This window comes from Leptonychotes weddellii, chromosome 6 (genome assembly GCF_054177405.1).
Source record: "Leptonychotes weddellii isolate Sample4059 chromosome 6, ASM5417740v2, whole genome shotgun sequence".
NCBI lineage: Eukaryota > Metazoa > Chordata > Mammalia > Carnivora > Phocidae > Leptonychotes > Leptonychotes weddellii.
In genome coordinates this window covers 112,427,297-112,445,908 of record NC_138374.1, presented here as the reverse complement: position 1 = coordinate 112,445,908, position 18,612 = coordinate 112,427,297, and the positions used below count along the sequence as shown (strand labels likewise).

Genomic DNA, 18,612 nt, shown 5'->3' with positions numbered 1-18,612 from the left:
GTTGACCGTGAGAAGTGACAGTTGGGCGTGGCCGGCTGCAGGCCTGTAGGGGTGTGGGTAAAAACCAGAAAATACAGGTCCAGGAGCTGTTGACCTTGTCAGGAGCCGGGCCCTGGGACGGACTCCAGCCAACTGGTTCTACCTTGCGACTGTGCCCCTCCCCTTCCCTGCAGAGGGTTTGCCATAGAAGGTGGTTTTTCCCAAACTCAGGTCACCCTGAAGATGCCAAAGCGCTGAGGGTTAGGGAGGCAGGAACACCAGGTTAAAGGATCTTGCTCTTTTGTCCTTTTGTGGGATTTGGTTTTCCCCCCAAATTATAACAGTGGTATCTACTTATTAAAGGAAATTTGGAAACCAAACAGTGTGAAGGAGAGAAGTACTATTTAGGTTGTACTCGCACCTCTCAGAATTTGATGGGAGTCATTCTTTTTTAAAAGATTTTATTTATTTATTTGACAGAGAGAGACACAGCAAGAGAGTGAGCACAAGTAGGGGGAGTGGGAGAGGGAGAAGCAGGCTTCCCGCGGAGCAGGGAGCCCGATGCGGGGCTCGATCCCAGGATCCTGGGATGATGACCTGAGCCGAAGGCAGACGCTTAACGACTGAGCCACCCAGGCGCCCCTGATGGGAGTCATTTAATTGTCAACCTGGGTGGCATCCTCAAAGATGTTTTTTTCTAACCTTCTCAGTTTACAGGTGAGAGGAACTGAGGCCCAGAGGAGCCAACAGAGTTGGCCATGATCCTACCAGGACAGAGATTCCTTCCCCCCATGTGGTCTCTTCCCATCGTGCCTCTTAAACTTGGCTTGACCAGTGTGAGGGGGGTGATGTGGGCGGGGGGGCACCAGAACAGTCTCTGAAGTGGATCCTATCCTGACATATGGACCTGATGGTGCTTTGGAGGGCAGGGAAGGGAACATGAGTGCACCACCGTCTTATGCTTTCCTCACTCACCTCCATCTATAAAGGGGTCCACTGATGGCAGACCCAGAGGCCAGGCCAAGGCGCGTGCGTGAGAAGAGCCTCCTGGCCAATGCAGACATCCGTGTGGGCTTTAACGCTGCCTGCCACTGAGGTTTGCGAGCGGGACACCAGTGGCTGCCCCCAGGTGAAGACAGCGCTGCGAGGAGCGCGGCCACCACAGAGGGGGAGGCGTGTGGCCGTGGCGATGGTGAGCAAGGGGAGGACTGCACATGTCCCTGGGGCTTGCATGCAGGCGGCTGAGGCTGGGCACTGCAGGGCAGGAGCCCGAGCTCCGTCCAATTCCGAGCAGGTTTGACCATGGGGGAGCCTACATTTTAGGACATTGGTTAGTGCCCCTGTCCCCAGAGGGGCCTGGCTGACTGAAGGTCAGGGGGAACAGGTGACTTCAGAGGCAGGTGGGGGGTGGGGGGGTGGGGGGGTGGCGTGGGAGAAGCAAATGACCCTGCGTAGACCTGAGGATAAACTTCCCGGACTGTCGGAAGGCCCTGGGTTAGACGGGTTCCAACGGCAGATGGTCCTCAGCCAGCTCAGCCATTGGAGTGGGAGGAGGAAACATCTGGCTCTCTAGATATACGGTGGCCGAGCTTCTGATGTCACCTGGGCTGTGGTTTGGGCTGAGCAGAGGGACAGCCACGCCGGTGTTTTTACAGAGCTGCCCTGTTCCTGACGGGTGGTATCCAAACTCTCCGATCTCCTGGGATACTTTATGAGCTGCCTAATGCCCTTCGGTAAACCACTGCCCTGCTTAAACCTGCCAGAGGGGACTCTGTCACCCACCACCGGGAGCCCTGCCCAGCACAGCTAGAGTCTAGAGCTCCTCGCATGTCCCAGCATCCCCCTTCCCCCCAGTCTGTGGTTCAGGCTGATGGTCAGAGTCCCCACGCTCCGGCCTCCGATCCCCTGGCTGCACAGGAGAAGGGCATGTGGCGGTGGTGGGGCGGGGGGTGTGGAGCTGGGAGAGGCCAGCCTGGACCAGACGGTCGCCACAGAGGAGGCCGCTCACAGTGAATGGCCCTGCCCCGTAGAACAAAGTGGAAAGGCCAGAAAGCACCAACTCCACAGAAGCTCATGCTTCATCCTTTTATTACAAAGGGTCTGCGGGGGCACATATCCACTTCTCAGGCGGGGCTCGGGAGCCTGGTCCCCCTGTCACAGTTGTCATGGTCACATCCGCCCTGGCCAGGCCCCAAGGACACAGGCTCAGGAGTAGCCCTTTCGAGGCCTCCTGCTGCAGAAGCAGGAGGTAGGGGTGTTGACCAGCAGCTTCTCCCGGGCTTCCAGGATGTAGAGGGTCTGAGTGGCGAGGCAGCTGACCATGGGGTCGGGGTCTTCCCGCATGGACCTTAGGGCTAAACACGGAGGCTGCTAAGGGGCTTGGAACAAAGCAAGGCTGCTGGGCTGGGCGCGAGGCCTGGGCCCCGCCGGCGGGCCCGTCAGGTCGGCTGGCGGGCGGGGGCAGCACAGCGAGATGGGGACTGGGCTTTTAAAATACGAGCAAGAATTCCCACTGGGAGGCCACCCTGCTCAGTGGCAAGCAGGATGACGTACTCGCCCGGGGCTCAGGGAGACGGGAGGCCGGCTGCCTCTTGTCCTGCCTCCACCACCAACCTTTTCGGCCCCCTCCGCCACCCCCCTCCTGATCGCCTCTGCCCTCCTCTTTTCCAGAGAATAGCTCTGGGTGAAGTGCTCTGGCTTCGCAGAGAGCTACAGTCAGGGATTTGGGCAGCAGCAGGGGATGGATGCAGCAGTGGGGGGATAGGGTGCTTGAGACGGGACAGAGGGAAAGGGAAGAGCATGGCGTTGGTGGGGCAGGGGGCGGTGGGTCTCAGAGGGACTATAGCGGGAGCGGTCCCGGCGGCTCCACAAGGGAAGGGCTGGGAACCCCTGTGTCCCCCAAGTGAGAAAAAAGTTGGATGGCCCTCCTATCAAGAGTTCCAGGAACTGTAATGGCTGCTGAACGGCCTGGAGTTCAACGGGGGTGAGGGTCAGTGAGGGAACATGAGGAGCAGGAGGGCTCTGGCCGACGCCCCAAAGCTAAAGGCCTTAAAGACGAGCCTCCCTCTTCATTCTTTCCAGTGAGCATTTTTGTCAGCCACGTGCCCATTTTCCCTCATTTCTGAGACTTCCCCACCAGCACCAGGAGCCTTCAAAGCTGCAAGGAGTCGTGACTGGGTTACCACTCACCAGCGTATACTTCCTCAATATCACTGGCCTCTTCTGCGTCGAGGGTTGGGATGATCTGGCCTACAGGGGCACACAGAGCACCTCAGGGGCCCCAAAGAGGACCACAGGACCCCAGCTGCACCTGCTCTTGTGTTCCTCCCCAAAATACATACCTCCCTCTGTCTTTCGCTCCCCCTAACTGGCCTTGTCTAGAGTTTTCCCACAAGTAGGAATTACTTCCCCTTCTCCTCTGAGGGTCATCAGCAAATTGGGCTGGGGGAGGCAGAGGGGATCCCTCTGCTCTAAAGACACTTTTCCTTGGGGTGACATGAAGCAGTTCTCACCAGCCTCTGAGCGCCATGGGGGAGCAGCGCCCACACCCTGACGCCCCGCCCCTTGGGAGTTTTGCTGGTCTGGCCTGCCAGGACGTGGCCCATTCCGCTGTAGGAAAGGTCACCCAACCCAACCAGGAGCCTGCTGCAGGTGGAGGAACAGGTAGGGACGGAGGGGTGGGTGGAGAATATGCGGACTATCGCAGGGACGATCCTGGGAGCTCCACAGAGAGCCCCTCCAACCTCCAATGTTACCTCAGGCCCTTATATCCTCGTGTCCCAGGTCCTCAGGCTGTTTGAAGGACTCCGGGACAAGGACGCAGTGGCTCCAAGAAGAGGGAAAGTGGTACCTGCAAACCGTACGGCTGCCTGGCGGATGGGGGCCTGTGGGCTCTTGAAGAGAGTCATACACTGCTTCAGAAACCAGAGGGCCTTGTTTGCCTCCTGCCCCAGCTGTAAGAAGAGGAGCTGGATTAGGTAAGGTGCCCATTGCCAGTCCTCCTGCCCCCCTCGGGCCATCCAGAGACATCAGCTTGGTGCAAAACCCTGTCAAAACATTCTAGGGGTGCCTGGCTGGCTCATTGGTGGAGCATGCGACTCTTGATCTTGGACTCATGAGTTTGAGCTCCCCCATTGGGTATAGAGATTATTTTTTAAAATAAATTATTTAAACAAAATTCTACATCTCCATCCCCTCCCACCCTAGCTCCTAAAGTCTTGTTTCCTCCATGAAGCCTTCCTGGATTGACAGGGGGATCGCTTTCCAATAGATTTACCCCAATCTTTCGCTCACACATTCCTCCTACTCCCAAACATAGAGGAGTGAACCCAGTTGTTTCAATATTGCTTTTGTATGTCTTGGCTTAAAATCTTCAATCTCAAGGTCATTTGCTCTAGGCTTCAATAGAATCAATCATGTCTACACCCTTCTATTTAAACACAGCCAAGCAGGGCCACATGTAATTAAGTGTTTTAATACTTTTCTTGCCCTGCCTAGGCATGCACACACTTCATCCAGATTCCCTGCCTTGAAGGTTCTGGGGGATGACATGTTCTGCCTTTTGCAAAGACCTAACCCCATCCCCTGTGTGTCCTTCCCAGTGACTCTCCTACTCCCCCTTTACACTGCAGCCTGAGTACTCAAATGAGGAGGCTACATCCAGGGTTTGTCAAACCTTTTTTGGTAGAACATCTTTTCTTCAAACAAAAATCCTAACTGGAAACCTAAGATTCTGAACCAACAGAAGTGGGACTGCTCCGGTTGAAGGGGGTGTGAGATGGAGCCCCACCCACTGCTCATCTCCCCCAGGTTTGAAGTTACCCTGAGAAACCCTTGGATTCTTGCAACCTGGTCTCCTTGCACCATGCTGCTGATTCAGATCTGGCTTCCATGGTCCAAACCCAACACGCACATCCAGCCTTTATCTCCCTGGACTCCCGCTTCTGTTACCACCCACTGTTGACCACTCACTGCTTCCTGAAACTGTCTTCTTCCTAAATGACCACCACCCTCCTCTCCTCTTGTTCTTCTATTTCTTGGCCTGGTTTCCTTTCCTAGTCTCCTTCCTGGGAAACTTGGAACTGACGTTTCCTGGGATCCTGATGTCGAACCATATGCTTCTCCCTCTATGCAATTCCCTTCGATGAGCCATGGTTGCAACTCAGTGTCCACACATCCGTATCTCCAGCACGGCTCTGTTTTCCAAGCCTCAGTGATTCGGTGATTATGTCTATTTCCAATGGGATAGATCTCCCAAGCTCTACAAACCTGACATGCACAAAATCAAGCCACTACACTATCTTCCTCTCCACACCTGCTCCTGCCTCTGTATTCCTGACCCCAGTCTGTGACACCAGCATTCGCCCAAGTCAGAAACCCAAGAGTTGACCTTTACCTTCACGCTCCACATCAATTAGCTCTCCAGCCCTGGCTAATCCCTCCATGTCTTTGTCTTCATGACCTCATCTTTTCTCCCTGGATCCTCTCTCTCCAGACCCCAGTCCTGTCCCATGTGAAATTATCCTCCAATCTGCAACAGGTGGTCTGTCTAAAGCACACAGCTATCTAACCATGGTACCACTGGCTTAGAGCACTTCAGTGGCTCCCTGTTGCCTACAGCGTGAAGTCCTGTGCCTTATTGTGCCCAAACCCTCCCTGCACAGTACAGCCCCAGCTCCTGCTTCCTGCTTCCCAGGTCAAGACTGAATACCTCCAGTTCATGAGCCAAAACCAGCCTGCAGACTTTTTTCGTTGGCTCCACACAAATTTTTAAACATTGTAAGTTATTTGCCAAGAAAAATGTGGTAAATTTCACCTAAGATCAGGATTTCCTGCTTGTCTTAACAAAGTGGAAAATCTAGCAACACTGAGCCCGCTCTATTTCAGACTCAATCCATTGGTTCTCAACCCTCTCAGCTGGGGAGTGTACTGTCCCAGGGGAATTATAGAGCTGGGGGGATGTTTTTGGTCGTCAGAATGATGAGAGGGAGTACACTAATTTCTAATGTCCCATTGTGTATTTGTATCAAAAATCTATTTCTAATTATCTATGCCCAGAACCTGACCCTGTCTTTTATATAACACAGAATATTTTTTTCACAGTTCAAATACACACTGGGTCTCCTGGAGATGCATCTACAATATGAAGCAAAGAAAGACTGTAGTTCATGTCATGCAGACCTTCACCAAATATTGTTCATCACTTTGAAAGTCACATCACTAAAGGCCACACTTCTTGTGGCATTTGAGTCCCCAGCACAACAATCCAGTACCATTTTGCATTTGTAGTAGGTCAAGTCACAGAGACTCCACAGAGAAGGTCAAGGAGTCAACTACTTCATCGTGTCTTCCAGAGGAATGGGGCCCGGATACTCCCATCTATTATTTATGTTATAGTACATTACATTATGTTATGTTATATCATGTCATGTAGTCATGCCATTTATGTTACGTTGTGTCACATACATATTTACACATTATTTTATTTAAAATTACTTTCATTTCTCCTTTGGAGTCAGGGCATTGTATTTATTTTGGAAATCTCTACAGGTAGATGATATAATCTATGAATTTCATTTCAGGATAAAGGAGGAGTTACTGAGAATGTACTAGAACCAGGCTGTGCAGTGTCTGACCACGCCGAGAACAGAACGAGGTTGTGCAGTGTCCTGACCGTGCTGAGAGGCACTGCCTTCGCTGGACCCCAGGATCTTCGATTCCCCGCCAGGGCCACCCACCCAGTATGCTTCTCTGATTAATGTTCCTTCATGGCCTTGTAGGCATTTGAGTTTTCTGCCCCGGCTCGCATGAGTCCAAGCCACTGATTGCTCCCCACACACCAGGCTCTTCTGCCCTTGTTTCTCAGGATCAAATTATATAAGATGACGTATGCAGAGTCCCTGGAATGGAGTGAGTGCTTTGTTCCACATCCCTGTGTATGGCAGCACCTCGGCCTGCACTCCTGATCCCTTTTCTTTGCCCAAGTGATATCCTGCTTTCCATTTCCCCTCTTCCCAGATGACACCTCCTCCAGGAAGCCTTCCTTCAAGTCCTAGACTGGGCTGGGCACCCCTCCTTTGTACTATGAAGTACACTCCTCTCTTTTAGGCCTCACCACAGTATTCTGAATTTGTCTAGTTGTGTGTCTAGTTCCCCAACTTAGGGAGCAATGGGAGGGCGGGAACCAGGTCAAGGTGCTGGGCACAAAGTACATGCTCACTGAGCATCTCATTATTAAACTGCAGCTGTTGCAAACCCCAGATGCTCCAGGAAACAGACTGCTGGCCGCCCCACCCTCCCTGCATGGAGCAGAATGGTGAGTAAGCTGCCGCCTTACCAGGGCTCTGAGGATAGCCCACACATCTTTCTCGGCAAATATCACTTTGAGCCTTGACCAGCCCAGTATGGCGGCCGTGTGACAGAGGGCAGACCGGCAGATCTGGAGAGACAGGAAGGTTCAGCATGGGGAGTTACGGGGACAGGGCTGGGAGAAGACACAGAAAGGCACAAGGAGGGGAGACCAATGGCAGGACGTCCAGCTCTGGAGGGAGGGAAGACTCCAGGGAACCCAGAGGGACCCAGGGGTGCGGAGGGAGGCGGGGTCCTCTAGGCAGCTTGGCTGTGCCTACACCTGCTCCCCACTGATGAGCAGGTTGAGACGCCTGGTTGTAAAGACTTTCCCAGCTGCTGTGGTATGACACTGAGAGCCGGAGCAATGAATCTGCCCACCTCCCAGCCTCATGCACCCACCACATGGCTTCCCACACCCCGAAAACAGTCTCCCCGAAACAGATTTCCCCAAAGACATCCAGCAGCTTCGTCACTTGTGTCCATCAGGGGCCTTGCCATGGCAAAGTAGCCTCATCTGGAAACCGAGAGTCCTGTTACAAATCGCATCAGCCACTTCGCAACTTTCCCCAGCTGCCGTCACATCCCTGGCCCCCCAGAACATGGACCAATTCCAGGCTCTCTCTGTCCTGCTTCATCGGAACCTCTTTGCTGGTGGTGGTGGTGCGGGGTGTTCTCAATTCAGTGCAAAGGAGCGTGCAGGGAGCAACTTGGCGGGAAGGCCATGAAGCCAAGGGCAGAGAACCAGGCAGAGGCACTGTGCCAGACACTAGGATTTTCCTCCTTGGAGTCTTCCCACCCAGGGCATTCTGCCGTGTGCTGGTGACCAGCTGGGGAGAGCCAGGAGGGACAGAAAACCCTGGTGCAAGCATCTGGTCACATCTGGCCCCTCCCGGCCACTCGCCAAGGTCAGAGACAAAGCAACTCCTCCAGCATCTTCCAGTCTCGCCACAGCCCCTTCCTTAGCACTTAACACCTGTCCGCGTTTACCTTCCGTGACAACCAGAGACGGAAGACCAGGCTCCAGGGCCTGGCCTCTCACCTGAGCCACGCTGATATTCACATCCTCCAGGTGGAGCACAAGGAGGACTATCAAGTTGAGGACCTGGTGCTTCAAGGGGAAGACAAGCACTGTCCTCTTGACCTTAGCCAAGAGAGCCCTGTAGGTCTCAAAGGCCATCAGGCGCAGCTGCTCAGATTCCTAGGGGAGAAGAGACAGACAGACAGACACACACACACACGGAAGACACCTCCACCTCTGTCCACCCTGTAGGGCCGGGGGCCCCGAGCTCCCCGCTCCCAGCGCACGTTCCCACGCACACTCCCGTCCCCCCAGTGATCCGTGATCGGACAGCATCCCCTTCTCCCTTGTCACTGCCGTCTGCTCTCGATACATCTCACGCCTTTTACAGACGCTCCCCGAGAGGACACACGGAAGCAGACCTTTACGGAATGGCCTCACATTCGGACTACAGGGGCCTTTCCGGATAATTCTGCCCAACTCCCTTGGATACCGGAGAAGGGAAATGAGCCCGCAAAGGGCTTCACCTCCTCAAAGAAGGGCCCGAGCATGAAGGCGAGCTGAGTAAGGAAGGAGGAGGAGTGCTGCCAGCTGAGATGCTCGGTGAGACACCTGAGCGCCGCGAGCGCCTCCATCACAATGTCGCTGTCCTGGGAGTAGCAGCAGTTGAGCACGTGGGGCTGGAGGAGGTGGAGCTGTCGCACCTGCGGAGTGACGGCGGCTCAGGAGAGGAGACGTCCGGAGAGCTACTCCTGCTACGCCAAGGGACTCGCATTTCGATTCAAGCGGATCCAAACAAGAGCCAGCTCTGCCGCGCTCTACCACTGTTCCATCCTGGGACTGGGACCGGGACTGGCCCCGTGAATGGGGGGCAGTCAGAGGGAGCTGCCCAGGAGGACCTTCTGTCCTCATGGGAAAAGGGGAGAAGGCAGAGGAGAGCCCTCCTCCCCCTACACCAAGAAGTTCTCAGCTCCACTGTTTTTAGCAGCCCTGGTGATGGTGCCCATCTCTGGGACACCTGGATGGCCTGGGCTCTTGGAATTGGCTTGGCCTTTACTCTGAAGTGACCCCTGGAAAAACCTTCTCTTTTGAGTATGAATGGCTCAGGTCCCTGACCCCTGTATCCAGTGAACTGGCTTCATGAGCGTTCCCTTAGTCCAATCCCAAGAATGTGGTCCACCCTGTCTATAATGACACACTGGACCTCCGGGCCTTTCAATTGCTTGGGGCGACAAGATCTCTTGAGAGCATACCCTTGGCCCCCTGCCCATCTTACCATGTTCCTGTGCTTTGCAAAGATCCCCACCACCTGCAACAGGAGCTTCACCGTGGCGGGCTCCTCATAGTGGAAGCAGTCTGCCAGAACGCGGACGGCGGCTTCGTCCACCATGGCGGCCACACCTGGGCACCGGAGCAGCTGATAAAAAGAGACCAAGAAAACGGAAATGATGGGCAAGGAGAACAAAGATCCCCAGTGACTTTGAATCTAGGTTCCTATTTATTTATAAAGAAATGTTCTTAAGAACAGATGAAGAGGCCAAAGCTTAGTTGAAAGGTAACTTCACACTCCATCATTCCAGAAGTCATTCATTCATTCTGCAGGTTTTCCTCAGGCATCTTTGATGAGGGGAGCTATAGAGGATAAAAGCAAGAAGTGCACCCAGATATTTATAGATAGCTGTGTATAATTATTTGACCGTGGAGAAAAATACGGAAGGATACATATTTGGTTGCTTGCCTCTGAAACACTTGGGAGAGGAAGAGGTGGTAGCTAGACCTGATACAGTAGAAGGGAGGAGGCAAAAATAGGAAAGATAAAAAATGGCTACAATAAAATAAATAGCACACGTGATTTCATTTGTATATTTATGTAAAATTTATGTGGGTTTATATGTCATTTGAAATAACATTGTAAAAGACAAAAGCTAATCAGATACATTTAAGCCAGAGGAAAGTGCTTTTGTGTGTATGCACGCATGCACAAGCGTGTGTCCGTGTTCACATGTGCGATCCTACTGGCAAAAATCATTTCCGGACGGAGCCTCGGTTTCCACCTGTCTTTGACTGGCAGCCCCGCAAGTTTCTCAAGCTCTCTGAGCTTCAGTTTCATCCTCTACAAAACAGAGATAGTAACGTCTTTTTCACAGAGTTGCAGTGAAAATCAGAGTCACTGAGCTCCCCTGTTCCTTGAGCGCCCTGAAGAAAAGCACACGGCCCTGTCTGTTTTCAATGTTTCTACTTGGGATCATCACAGGGGAACGGCCGAGGGTAACGAAACAAACAGGGAAGTTGTAAAGGGCTGTGAAATACTAGAAAGCTTTCCCAGCTGCGGTCTCTTGTTTATAGATTGTGCTCAGCTGTCTTAGCCGGTGCATAAAACCCCATTGGTTCTCCACTTTAAAACCGGCTCTCTGGTGAATGCCTGAGAGTGAGGTGCACCCATCTCCTTACTCTGGTGCAGTCCCAGCCTTCTCCCCAGCCTGCCGACGCCTCCCTCCGCTCTTCGCCCGAAAATCCGGTAAGGGTGGTAGACGAATAATTGCCATTTACATGTCCACTTGTTTCAGTTGGGTATTATGCACTTGGGGGAGCTTCTAGAGTGGTTCTCAGTCCTAGCTGTATTTCTAGAATACCGCTTAAAACTTGGGAACTTCTAAAATAAACCGATGCCTGGACTTCATCCCAGACCAATTCAAATAGAATATGAAGGCAGGGAGTCAGGAGAGGGAGTGAAGTTGTGGTTGGGCATCAGCATATTTTAAAGCTCCCCGCAGGATTTTAATAGGCAGCCAGAGGTCAGAACTGCTCTATAGAGAGTGACAACCATCTTGTGGTGCTCTCTGTGCCCCCAGCCTCGCCGGCTTGCACCTTGTACTGTTTCTCAAACTAAGTCCGAGGACTACCTGTCCTGCAACACCCACTGGAGTCTTTACAGAAAACGAAGACTTCTGGGCTTTACTCCAGAGCCACTGAATCCACGGCTCTGGGGGTGGAGCCCAGGAATCTGCATTTAAACAACTGCCTAGTGACACGAGGTCCTCTAATGCTGGACACCTACTGAGTTAAGGCACCCTCTTCTGCGCAGAGTTGTGCACCCTACACCCACATCCCCACATCCCCAGCAGGAGTTCAGCCAACATAACCTACATCCTTGAATGCATATACCGGCACCCCCTACCACCGTGCACATACTCGCTCACGGCCGTGGGCACCTTCCCACAAGACAATGCCCTACAACCTACATCAGGACACATTGTGACACGCTAGGGGAATATCTGCTTAGATTCCAGTATTAGCACTGCATTATCTTCTGTTATGGTCAAGTGTAATCCTGCTCCATTAAAAAAAAAAAAAAAAATCAGGTGGCTTGAATTTTAAAGGGAGCCTATTTAAAGCTACAGTGAGCCAGAAATCCCAAAACTTTCCCAGACACTGCTGGTGGAAGTAAAATTTGGTACAACTTTACTGGAAAGTAATTTGGCATTAATGTAGAAAATCATAGAAGACATTCATATTTTTTGAACCAGCACTTCTACTTATATTCAGTATTTAATAATCTGGAATATGGGGAAAGTCTTTTGCACGGAGGTGTTCCCTACAGTGATATTTATAATAGTGTAAAATTGGAAACAAAACGTCTAATAAATTATAGAACATCTTTGTGATGAAATATTATATCACTGTTAAAATTTATGCTTGAAGATGCTTAAAGAGAGCAAGATACAGAGTATTAGAGAATGATGTCCGCTATGATAAACACGCGCGTGCACGCCCCCGCCCCCCCCCCATTCGGGCCAAAACCTAAAAGTGGTTTCCCCTGGGTATTGTGACTGTTAATGGTTTTATAATTACTAAAGTTCTTTTTCATATGTTTTAAATTCTCTACACCTTTTTTCTGTCGAATGGCTAAAATACATTGAGTCAATCAGTGGTACTGAGCAAAGATTCCTTTTAAAAGGCTGATGAGGTCGAGGTAGCTGAAGAAAAGAGCTATGTCTTCCCAAAAGGTCGGGACAGAGTTGAGCTGCCTTAAGATTCAAGGAGGAATTACACCAGGTATATTCCAAGCCTGTGACTCCAGGCAACCTAATTGTCATTAACAGTGTCCGCCCATCCCTCTGTGAGGCGGGGAGTAAATTAGGCCACCCCTTCCTCCACCAGCCATCCCTGGGGGTGTCCTTTGGGTACAGCTGCCTTCCAGAGGAATCACCCTCACCTGACCTCCTCCCACCAAGAACCACTCACTTCAGTCATAAACACGAGGGCCGTTAAGTGATTCGTGTAGTCCAGTTCTTGGAGCATGCTGATGATGAGGCTGAAGATGGGGCGGTTATGCCAACAATTCTTGATGACCATGGTCCTGCCGATGAGAGCAGAATGCTCGGGATCAGGCCTGGGCCCCAGAAGAAAGCCAACGGGCTGAGAGGTCGTCTGGCCAGGGACAGGGGCAAGGCCTACCTGGCCAGCAGAGTGATGCCCTCATAATGTCTTTCAGGACTGCTGAGCAGCTCCCAGGCCCCAAGTTTCTGAACATAAGACACATAGTCTCCATACCCGGTACTTAGCATCAAGGTCTTCAGGGCCTCTATGCTGGAACTGGAGAAAAGGCAGAAAGCAGACAGGAAGTCATCCCCACCATCTGTGCTCCTCTCCCTTACCTGCAGCCTGCCTGTCTACGCAAATCATGAACCACTGGTAGTGGGACAGCCCTTAGAGACCCGGGCTAACATTTTACAAATGAGAAACCAAGACCAAGAGAGATGTGGGGTCCCTGAGGTGGCGAGGGAAGCCAGCAGAAGGGTAGGGAGTGGAGTCAGGTGCACTGTTTTATCCATTATACTGATTTCACTTGGGTATAGAATCTTGGCATTGGCCCAGTAAGTCAGAAATAAAGAGTCTTTTCTAAAAAGTCCAGTAAGACTTGTTGAAATGGTGTATGGGGAACACACACTGTGCCCTACATGGGAGGTGTGAGAAGGTGTCTGGGCCCTGGGCAGGCAAGTGGCAGGGGAATAACTAGGCCTGGCTGCTGGATGGGTCCTGGAGCACAATCACTAGGAACCCTGGCCCAGAGACCAAAGGTACCTGACAGGGTCCACCCATTCGGTTACATGCTGCTGATCCTGGATGTCCGTGTCCCCTTCAAGCACAAGGAAGGAGATCCGGAACAGCAGGGCCATAAACAGGGAGGAGAAGAAGGTCTGCACCTCCATCCGCCGACTCGGTTCCAGCAGGAGCTCATGGATGGCCCTGGTGGCCTGAGGGTGGGGAGGAGGGCGGGGGCATTATCATCTTTATATTCCAACTCTCAGGTCCTGTCACCATGAAATCTCTGCCCATAGTCTATCACCATGATGGGCTGGCCCAGAAAAGCCCATGCTGCCAGGGCAAGTCAAAACTAAATTACTGTGAGCCAAGAAAATAAGGGGCAATTTCTAGAACGTTATTTTTAAATATTGTCATCATTGTGGTGGTTTTTTATTCTCTCAAAGATGTTGAGAGTTAAGGGGGTACTGGGGGTGTTTGTCTTACCTAAGTTCACGCAGGCAGAATGAGAAGTTAGTTCTTTGTCTCCCTACGAGGCAGAGAAAACCCTCCAACTACCACAAGACTCTGCCTTTATAATGTTCGACCAAACACGGATATGTAAAAGGGAGAGGCCCCAAGAGCTCAGGACAGCGGGGGACAGGGCACCAGGGAAGCCCCACCCCCACCCCAGCCCCCTCCATGGGCCCCTCCATACAATCAACGGAGAGATCTCCATCCCGTGGCTTGGCTCCTGGCCCTTTGATTTCTGATGTGGAGCCAGTTTCTGCAGCAGAAATTCCATGATCACTTCATAGCCTTTGGGGAATGATGCCAGGATTTCCCAGGGCTTGTGAACCCCTCTGTAGAGGCAGAACCCCACCAACATGGTCACCCTCCATAGATTCCCCAGGGCTTCCAGGGAAAGGGACGCCAAGCTCCTTTGCCCAGTGTTCTAGCCCCTCTCTTTTTCTCCTTTCACTCCTTTTACTTTGTCATTACCTCCAGACCTCCCAGTCCTCTATCATCTCACACATAGCTAAATCCGAAGATGCTCACTTGGCCTGTGAGCCTGATCTGAGAAAATCTCTCTGGCCACACTTCAAAGCTGCAGATCAGTCAGAAGAGCGTCCTGTGGTGTCCTCTCTATCGCCTTGTCCAAGCTCTCATTACCTACCTGGTACTTATTGGACATTAACAAGCAATCTTAATTTCCCAAAGATTAAGATTCTCTTAATTTTTTAAATTTCTTTGCAAAGAAATTATTTCCTTTTGGTGCTGAGCTGGCCAAGACCGAGAAAGCACATTCCCTTCAATCACTTCCCCTGACCGGTGCTAGAAACACTGGTCAAGTATGAAAGCAACAACTTGACGATTTTGAAAATTATTAATAGCAGGTGGATTGGGGGAAGAAAGCAACCATTTGAAAAGCAACCCTTACTGGATGAGTTTCCCAGATTTCTTTTCTCTCTTCTCTCCCAACCCTGACCTGAAGCTGGCCCCAGTGTTAAACTATGCAGCAGGAACATGAAACAAAATCTGTGAGTAAAACACTGTCATTCTGGCAGAAGGTCTGGGAAAACGGGACCCTAGGACTTGTGGCTTTAGGAGCGTATGGGTGGAATCTTTGTTTCTTTGTTTATTTTCTCTCCCAACCCTGTCCTGAGGATGACTCCAGAAGCCTGCTGTGTAGTGGAAGTAGAGGTGGCAACTGCAATAACACAAGGGACTTATGACCCAGAGGGTAAGTGTGTGTGGAAGGGAGAAACCCCCTTTTCTCTCTCTCTTTTCTCTCTTTACTGCCTTAAACATGGACCCAGTTGTGTAATTATATTGGCACAAGCAGTAAAATTGTGAGAGAAGACCCAACTTTTACATAGAGGACTTGAAAAAGGTGTTCCTGGAAGCAGAAGGTGGGAGAAATCTCAAAGAGGAGAAGAGAGAGAGAGAGAGAAGTTCCTAGTTCTGTATGTGAGCCGACACCTAAGTCCTGGGATCACTCCTACTACACATGCACAGGGTAGGCCCAAATGACCCTTGAGAAGCGCATCTGTAAGACAGACCCAAATTAGCACGGCAAAGACTTTAAAAACTTAACAGACATTGAAATTACATTCAACAGAAGGTGAGACGAAACTTGCAGTCCAAACCATACACCAGGTTGATTGCTTAAAAAAAAAAAATCAATATTCTTCAAGAGAATTTAACAAGACCAAGAGCCTCACACCATCATATTAAAAATGTCCAGACTACAACCCAAATTTACTTGGCCTATGAAGAACAGGATAATGTGATCAATTCCCCAGGAAAAAAAAATAAACAACAGATGCCAATCCTGAGATTACCAAGATGTTGAAATTAGCAGTTGAAAAATTTTCCAGATAAAGACTTTATGTAGACATTTTAAACATGCTCCATGAGGTAAAGATGAACATTATTGAGATGAATGAATAAATGTTCTCAGCAAAGAAATAAAAACTATTAAAAAAAACAACCTAATGGAAATTTTAGAATTGAAAAATAAAATACCTGAAACAAAAATTAACTGGGACCAATAGGAAATTGGACATGATAGAGGAAAGAGTTTGTGAACTTGCAGAAATTACACAATCTGGGGAAAAAAAACAAAGAAATTAGAAAAAAATTAACAGGGCTTCAGGCAGTTGTAAGACACTATCAGAAAGTCTAACACTCATGTCATTAGAATCTGAGAGAAGAAAGATATTGGTGCAGAAAGTGTATCTGAAGAACTAATGGCCTAAAACTCCCCCAAATTTGGTATAAGACATACACTAACAGACTCAAGTTCAGTATGCTCAAACAGGATAAACTCAAAGAAAACATGTCCAGACACAACATAATCAAACTTCTGAAAACCAAGATAAAAAAATCTTAAAAGCCACCAGGAAAAAAAACAGCATACTGCATACAGGAAAAATAGTTTGAATTATTGCATATTTCTCATCAGAGACTATACAGTCCAGAAGAAAATGGAATGGCATATTTAAAGTGATAAGGGGAAAAAAAAGCCATCAACCTAGAATTCTATATCCAGTAAAAATATTCTTTAGAAATTAAGGTAAAATAAAGACACTCCCAGATGAAAAAAACTAAGGAAATTTGTCACCTGCAGACCTGTTCTGAATGACATGCTACAGGAAGTTTTTCAAGTTGAGAAATTTTATCAGAAAGAAACTTGGAACTTCAATAATGAAGAGCAACAAGAATGGTAAATATTTGGGCAAATGTAACAGACCATTTTTCTCTCAAGTTTAAAAATAGGTATGATTATTGAAAGCAAAAATTATAACTTTTTTGGTGTCTTTCTTCAATGTGCTAGATGTAATACATATCACAACTATAAGATAAATTAGGGAAGGAAAAGGAACCTATATTTTGAAAGCTTCTACATTTTCTTGGGAGTTCTAAAATATCAACTTTACATAGACTGTGAAAATTTGGGTATGTTAACAATCCTAAGACCCACTAAAATCCTAAAACATTGGAACAAAAAACATAGGAGACAAACAGAAAACAAATCATAAAGTGGTAGATTTAAATCCAACTATATCTATATATATCTGTATCTAGATAGATAGATAGATACAATGGAATATCCTTTGCCATAAAAAATGAGAAACTCCTGAAGCACATGAGTGGCTCAGTTGGTTAAGCGGTTGCCTTTGGCTCAGGTCATGATCCTGGGGTCCTGGGATCAAGCCCTGCATCAGGCTCCCTGCTCAGCGGGGCACCTGCTTCTCCCTCTCCCTCTGTCTCCTGGCTTGTGCTCTCACTCTCTCTGTCAAATAAATAAAATCTTAAAAAAAAAAAAAATCCTGTCATTTGTGACAACAGAGGGACCTTGAGGGCATTATGCTAAGTGAAATAAGTCAAAGAAAGACAAATACCGTATGATCTCACTTATATGTGGAATCTTTAAAAATGAAACAAAGCAACAAAAAACTCAGAACAGCCTTAGCAAATTTTAAAGAATAGAAATCATACAAAGTATGTTTTCTGGCCATGATGGACTTAAACTAGAAATCAACAACAGAAAGATATCTGGAAAATCATCAAGTATTTGTAAATTAAACAACACTTCTAAATAATACATGGGTCAGAGAGGAAGTCTCAAGGAAAATTAGAAAAGATTTTGAACTGAATGAAAATGAAAATACAACATTTTAAATTTTTGGATGCAGCTAAAGAATGCTTAGAGGGAAATTCATAGTATTAAAAATGTTTGTTTAAAAAGAGAAGTTCTCAGGGGCGCCTGGGTGGCTCAGTTGGTTAAGCGACTGCCTTCGGCTCAGGTCATGATCCTGGAGTCCTGGGATCGAGTCCCGCATCGGGCTCCCTGCTCGGCAGGGAGTCTGCTTCTCCCTCTGACCCTCCTCCCTCTCATGCTCTCTGTCTCTCATTCTCTCTCTCTCAAATAAATAAATAAATAAAATCTTTAAAAAAAAAAAAAAAGTTCTCAAATCAGTAATCTACATATCCACCTTAAACTATAAAAAGATGAGCAAATTAAACTCAAAACAAGCAGAACAAAGGAAATAATCAAGATAAGAGCAGAAATAAAATGGAAGTAGAAAAATAATAGGGGAAAAATCAATAAAAGCTAATTGTTAGAAATAATAACATTAAGAAACTGCTAGCCAGACTGACCAAGAAACAAAGAGAAGACACAAATTACCAATATCAGTAATGAAAGAGGGGAAATCATTAGGGACATTCAAAGATAATGAAAGAATACTATAACCTACTCCTTGATCATAAATAAGGTAACTTAGATGAAATGGGCCAATTCCTTGAAATACAGGAACTCTCAGCATGCACTGAAAAGGACATAGATAATCTGAATGGCCCTATAACTGCTGAATAAATTGAATCCATAGTTTAAAAAGTTCCAACAAATAAAACTCTAGATCCAGATGTTTATATGCAACAAGCTGAACCCAGACTCAGTTCCTCACACCTAAATTAACCAAAAATGAATCATACACATAAATATAACACTTGAAAGTATAAAACTCCTAGAAGAAAACATGGAAGAAAATCTATGACCTTAAACACAATCTGTAACAGAAAAAAAAAAAAATAGATAAATTGGACTCCATCAAATTTTTTTTTTTAAAGATTTTATTTATTTATTTGAGACAGAGAGAATGAGAGAGAGAGAGCACATGAGAGAGGGGAGGGTCAGAGGGAGAAGCAGGCTCCCTGCCGAGCAGGGAGCC

The 18,612-nt window shown here is 48.7% G+C and overlaps 3 protein-coding genes across 3 annotated transcripts in view; all 3 read right to left on the bottom strand.

Annotated features, from left to right (window-relative positions):
• Nucleotides 1-2,050: 2,050 nt before the first annotated feature.
• Nucleotides 2,051-8,523, bottom strand: LOC115943340 (maestro heat-like repeat-containing protein family member 7). Its single transcript, XM_081823145.1, has 5 exons — nt 8,369-8,523; nt 7,316-7,417; nt 3,830-3,932; nt 3,169-3,228; nt 2,051-2,333 (listed from the first exon to the last, which is right to left on the bottom strand). Exons 1-5 carry the CDS (start codon nt 8,504-8,506, stop codon nt 2,185-2,187), a joined length of 552 nt encoding a protein of 183 aa, XP_081679271.1. The 5' UTR covers nt 8,507-8,523; the 3' UTR covers nt 2,051-2,184.
• A 44-nt stretch (nt 8,524-8,567) lies between these two features.
• Nucleotides 8,568-12,936, bottom strand: LOC145722062 (maestro heat-like repeat-containing protein family member 7). The gene is made up of 4 exons (XM_081823144.1): nt 12,806-12,936; nt 12,593-12,707; nt 9,624-9,764; nt 8,568-9,051 (listed from the first exon to the last, which is right to left on the bottom strand). Exons 1-4 carry the CDS (start codon nt 12,913-12,915, stop codon nt 8,785-8,787), a joined length of 633 nt encoding a protein of 210 aa, XP_081679270.1. The 5' UTR covers nt 12,916-12,936; the 3' UTR covers nt 8,568-8,784.
• An 11-nt stretch (nt 12,937-12,947) lies between these two features.
• Nucleotides 12,948-18,612, bottom strand: part of LOC145722063 (uncharacterized) — an 8,100-nt gene continuing 2,435 nt past the window's right edge. The window contains exons 2-3 of the mRNA XM_081823146.1: nt 14,091-14,235; nt 12,948-13,605 (exon numbers count right to left, since the gene is read on the bottom strand). Coding sequence (XP_081679272.1) covers nt 13,402-13,605; nt 14,091-14,235 — 349 coding nt within the window. The 3' untranslated portion in view covers nt 12,948-13,401. The remainder of the gene's footprint in view (nt 13,606-14,090; nt 14,236-18,612) is intronic.